We start from the raw sequence: 5,910 nt of genomic DNA on the forward strand, positions 1-5,910 counted from the left end.
TCAGTCCCTTCAGGCACAATGGTGTAAACAGCTCCACCGCATCTTACCTCTGATTATAGCACTGGCCTGTGTGGTACTCTATGCCTATAAACTCATAGACAGCATCTCTTTAAATAAATCTTTATTATCCTATATTAAGTGTGTCATTAACTTCCTGTTGGAACTCTAAATGATATAATTTTCTATAAATGTATCCTTCCTTGAGTGTATAAACTTGTTTCAAACTACTGACTGTACCTTTACAACTAAGATGCTTCAGTATATTAGATAATATAAATTTTCACCCTCTCCTTTCTGTTTTAAGAACCTGGGGGGCTTCCATCTTCTGCTTTCATCCATTTATGTTGCCTCCTATGCCTACTGTACAGCTGTCATCTTAAGAGTGCCTTTGATCCCTTTGTGGTTCATAAGCATGATGACTGAGTTTTTGCACTCCTGCATGAGATGTATCTCCCTCAAACCTTATGACATGCACATTACCTGACTCACATGAAGAAAGATAAAGGAAAAAGAAAAGAGACTGGGATCTTTTTAAAAATAGCTTTAGCCACCCTGCATTGCATATATTAATTTATTGATATCATTTCTTCCTCTTGTTTTGCTGGGACACATTATCCCATACTTTCAGAAAAAAAGAATACTTGTGAAGTAAACTTTATACATTTTTGCATGACTAAAGCTTTATTCTATCTTCCTGATAGATTTATTCTATATAGAATTCTAGGATGAAAATCAGTTTGACGAACTTTTCCACTGTATCCTAAGGATGAGTTTGCTACAGAGCATACTCATGCCATTTTAATTTCTGCTCATTTGTGAGTTATGTGGTTTTTTCTTAATAATTTTACAGTATTTTCAATCATTAAGATGATAAAATTTCATAGTAATGTGCCTTGGGATTTTTTTAAATCTTGTGCTGGGCATTCAGTAAATCTTTCGTATTGAGAAAATTAAGCTTTTCTGTTCTAAGAAATTCATTTTCATTGTTTCTTTTAAATCTATCCTTCTGTTTGTCCTCCTGGAATATGTGTGAGTTGAATGGTTTGCCCCTAACTTGACTCCTTATGTTTCTTGTTTTTATCTTTCCTATTTTCTATTTCTTTGACATTTTTACTCTACTTTCATAGAGACTGTACTTTTATGACTTCTTTGACTACTTGTTTTCTTATAATACTGTACTAATATGTTTTAATTTTGTTTATTGTTCTTTTTATTTGATTTTATTTACTTTCCAAAAATAAGTTTTTCAATATTTTTTCAATGCATCATATTCTTATTTAAAGATTACAAATATTTTCTTTCATTGATGAGAAGATACAGCTTTTTAAAGTTTTTTTTTTCCCTGAATTACCTCTAATTCTACCAGTTTCCTTTTGTTTTTTTAAAGACTGACTTTTTTCTTTTTTCAAAACCCTTATGCAAATGTTTAATTTATTGGTAGGCTTCTGGTTAGGGTTCCAGTAGAAAGGTAGCCTTTCATTTGTAATCTCCAAAGGCAGATGTGACATTAACATTCATTTTCTTAAGCAAAGGTGCCAATATTCTGTCTGTGACTCATATGCCACCAATGGCATCTGGGAGCAGAAAGAGAGGATGGAAGATTGAACTGTTCCCTTCTCTTAACCTTCATTAGCAGCCCTGAACCTCACCTCCCCCTGACCTGGCATCCTGGCATCCCAATCATCATAGGGATTCCAGGAAGAGAATCTCTGCCCTTTTCCTCACTATTCCTCTGTTGGTAATTTAGACTTAGCCTTCCTGATACTGTCAAATCAGTTACTACTTTTTTGTCTTACATTTTCCAAACTTTTGTTGAAATGTCTTGGCATCTAACTCCTGTCCTGTTTTGTTCCTGTGGGTCTAAGCCATTTTTTTCTCACTGCAAGTGTTGTTGTTGTCATTGTTATTGTTATTATAATACTTCGCTCTTAGGAGGAAAAAGGAAACCTAATGTATTCTTTCATTTTAAATATAATTTGTGTGCTTGTTGTTTATCTTAAAAAATCAGGAGTTAAAAAAAGGATAGAATTACCCTTTTGCAAAGGGAAAGTAATATGAAAATAACTATAAGGCAATGCAGTAACTATAAGGAAATTTTAATCATCAAAATGTTCATGGTGATCATGTATGAGACGGCTGGAGTAGACAAACCATTTTAAAGACTTTTCAAAAGTGCCACCAACCAACTACTATTAATATCAGATTGTCCACACTGGGCTTCAAAAGGAGTATCTTTTTCTTATAAGGTCATTCTAAATTATTGAATTGAAGTTTAAAAGAATCTGAGGCAAGTCAATGCAATATTTTAATTGGACCACCATAAATAATGTCAGGTCCCCATTACTAAGGAAAAAAATTAGAAATTGGAGTTATAATCAACAGATTCTGACAAGTACCTACTGTGCAAGCCCCCCTGTTCCATACATGGAGAGTAGAAAAGAATATACATCACTTATATTCTTCCTAAGTGGTGGATCTCAGATAAAAATCCATTAAAAAAGAGAAAAAAGTAAGTGATATTTTATAAATTATATACAGGATTGCTTAAGGCATATAGAAAATAAATGTTGAATAAAAATAATCAGGGCAGAATTCTTGAACAGTATGAGTCATGAGATAAGAACTAAGAAAATTTCTCAGGAGAAAAATGCCTTTCCCGGAATACTGAGAATACTTATCTGTTTTTCAACTTTACAAGAATACCACAAAAAGAAAATGTGCTTATTCCATTTTGTTCTTTTAAAGAACTGAAGACAAGTTCAACTAAAAATTTATAACAGAATTACATCTCCTTAGTCATTTCAATAGTACAAATATCAACTCATTTTAGTTGCTTTAATCTAGTCTGTGTATTTATTGCCAAAAAAGAGTAAGATTCCTTTCAGTAAAAATAGTATTATAGTAATGTAGTAGAAGAGTATTCAAATTTTCCAAGAAGGTCGTTAAAGAAATTGCTGTCCACCTCAAAATATGTAAAGTTATATTTTCTTTCCTGTACAGAAACCATCCTTCAGGCAATTTATTGATTGTAGGAAGTATATATTTCTATGTCTGCATTTGTTGTATTGAATTATAATTATCTCCTTGCAAATCTGTTTCCCCAACTAGATTTTGCAATATTTACAGGAAAATACTAGAAAAGGAAGAAAAAGAAAACGAAGTAAGGAAGGAAAGAAGGAGGGAACAATAGTGCAGCTTCTGGTAAATTAGACTTCTTTTTCGAAGAGACATGATCTGGTGTGAAGATATGACCAGGAATATCTTTCTCTTATAACCCCGTTCTAAATTATTGATTTGTAGCTTAAGAGAGTTTGATGTGGATAGAAGGGATCTAACGAGGTTAAATGAGCTATTGAGTAGCAGCGTTAACTCTTTTACTCTAGAAGTAAGAGAGGATAAACCTTGCCAAGCATGGAAAGGTTTAAGTTTAGCCTGTCTAAAATAGCCTCAAATTATTTCCTGTTAGACAAAACATAAAAGCTGCATTTAGGAACAATTTTTTTAATTATTAATAAATTAGGGATCATTGAAGGTATCCACTAATTCTCTGATTTTGCAATTCTGACAAACTATCCTCTCTGCTTTTCCTTCAAGGAGATCTTGCTACTCCATAGCCGCCTCATGGCATTCTTTACATCCTCATTCCACAGCGTATAGATGAGTGGGTTCAGCATTGGGGTGATGGTAGTATAGAACACAGACACAGCTTTATCCAATGGGAAAGTAGTGGATGGACGGAGATAAATAAAGATACATGGAACAAAGAAGAAAGTTACTACAGTCAGATGAGATCCACAGGTAGAGAGAGCTTTACGTCGGCTCTCTGCAGACTGTTTTCGAAGACTAAACAGAATGACTGTGTAGGAGGCCAAAAGAATGAGGAAACACCCCAGGGAGGTGAGACCACTGTTGGCAACTACCAACATATTTACCAGAGTTGTGTCAGCACAGGCAAGTTTTAGGACTGGGTGGACATCACAAAAGTAATGGTCTATAACCTGAGCATTACAGAAGGGCAGCTGGAAGGTCAGGAGGGTCTGAACAAAGGAATGACCCAAGGCCCCCAACCAGGACAGTGATGCCAGCACAGTACAAGCATTAGCACTCATGATGACAGTGTAACGGAGGGGTTGGCAGATAGCAGCATAACGATCAAAAGCCATGACAGTCAAAACAAAAATCTCAGCACAACCAAAAAAGTGGAAGGTAAACATCTGAGTTATACAGCCCCAGTAAGAAATAGTCTTTTTCTCAGAAACAAAGTCTGCAATCATCTTGGGTGCTGTGGCTGAGGAATAGGCAATATCCACAAAAGACAGGTTACTGAGGAAGAAATACATGGGTGTGTGCAGTCGGGAGTCAGAAAAGACCATAAGCAAAATGAGCAAATTTCCCACCATGATCACAACGTAGAAGAGGAGAAATAAAACAAAGAACATCAATTGCATTCCAGAATCTTGGGAAAGTCCCAGGAATATAAACTCAGTGACATTGTTGGCCACTTTCATGGGGCCCCAGGCAGGACTGGTGGAGTGACTCTTGTTCTCTGCAAAAATAAATACATGTTCTAAACCATCGTAAGCATGGTAAAGCCTAACAGTAAGAGTCTTGTGAAAATACCTACACGATGTTAAATATGGTAGAGAAAGTTCTTCATATTTCTTGAGCATAGTTCATGAATATTTTTCTTGTTATTAGCTTTATTTCCACATTATTGACTCACATTTGAATTTCTTCCATAATTAGTCTTGTAGTTCCTTTTCTCCATACAAGAACCTAGAGAATCTGAGACTTTTTTATTGAATTTAATGTTTTTCCCTAATCAGTGCTCTCTCTCCCCACCTCCAACTTCTCTTGTCAGAAATTTGCTTTGGAGTGAAAACTTTGTTTGTTTAATTAAGTAATTAATTTTTTGAGGTGAAATAAAAGCATGAAGTCAGAGTATAAGATCTGATGTATAAAATTTCAGAATCCTTCAAAGATAATATCTACTACTCACCTATAGAAAAGTAACATTTTATTTAATCAAGAGAGGAAGACTCAGCTTCCAATTTCTCAATTAGATTGAAAGTCTCAATTCAATTAAAAATTAAGTCATTTTTGGTGCTTATAAATCAACATTGAGGAAGTCTGAATCATAAACCTTGATCTGCAGGTTGAAAATTCCATTTTGCTTGCCAATAAGGAATACATGAGAAGTGATCAACTTATACAGAGAAATACTTTTTTCTATGTTGCTCTGAAGAGTTGAAACATTTAAAAGTTATTGAGTTCCCTATCATCCTCAATCCCTTTGCAGGTCCCTGTCATGCTCAATCCCTTTGCCTTGAAAAAGACCCAGATAACTCTCTGTCCTTGTGATCATAGATAAAAATTAGGAATGAAATTTATCATACAGATAATGTTATAAATGATAGTTTAAAAATAAGTGTCTGAAACCATTTTATAAACTATAATAGGAATGCTTACATCATACAGAGAAAATAATGGTTAAAAATAATCAGGAAAAAATTCTTAAAGGAGATTAATATTAGACAAGATCTAAAGTTTCTTGAAATAAAAATGGCTTTTATGAAATATGAAAATTACAAGCTATTTTCCGTCTTTACTCAGAATACCTCTTTTCTGCATGGACAGCAGAAAGAGCACTGCCCAGAAGCTGAATGGTGTAAGTCTGAGTGCCCTCATCAGCTTTATAACTTTGGATAAATCTATTTATCTTCCCTGAATCTCAGCTTTCTCATCTATAGAAGATGAATGATAAAATTTTTTACCTCACAAAACTGTTTCAGAATTCAAATGAGATCTATAGAACACGTTTTGAATTTATGAGGTGTTTCCTTTTAATTTGAATCTATCAAGTGGAATCTCTCCAGTAAGCACAATTTATAATTTGGTCTATTTTGTTAT

General features: G+C 34.2%; 1 protein-coding gene across 1 annotated transcript; it reads right to left on the reverse strand.

Moving 5' to 3' along the window:
• Positions 1–3,265: 3,265 nt before the first annotated feature.
• On the reverse strand, positions 3,266–4,517 carry LOC105536713 (olfactory receptor 4S2-like). Its single transcript, XM_011976143.1, has one exon. It carries the CDS (start codon positions 4,506–4,508, stop codon positions 3,570–3,572), a length of 939 nt encoding a protein of 312 aa, XP_011831533.1. The 5' UTR covers positions 4,509–4,517; the 3' UTR covers positions 3,266–3,569.
• Positions 4,518–5,910: the final 1,393 nt, after the last annotated feature.

The sequence above is a fragment of the Mandrillus leucophaeus genome, unplaced genomic scaffold, assembly GCF_000951045.1.
Source record: "Mandrillus leucophaeus isolate KB7577 unplaced genomic scaffold, Mleu.le_1.0 Scaffold163, whole genome shotgun sequence".
NCBI classification, from domain to species: domain Eukaryota; kingdom Metazoa; phylum Chordata; class Mammalia; order Primates; family Cercopithecidae; genus Mandrillus; species Mandrillus leucophaeus.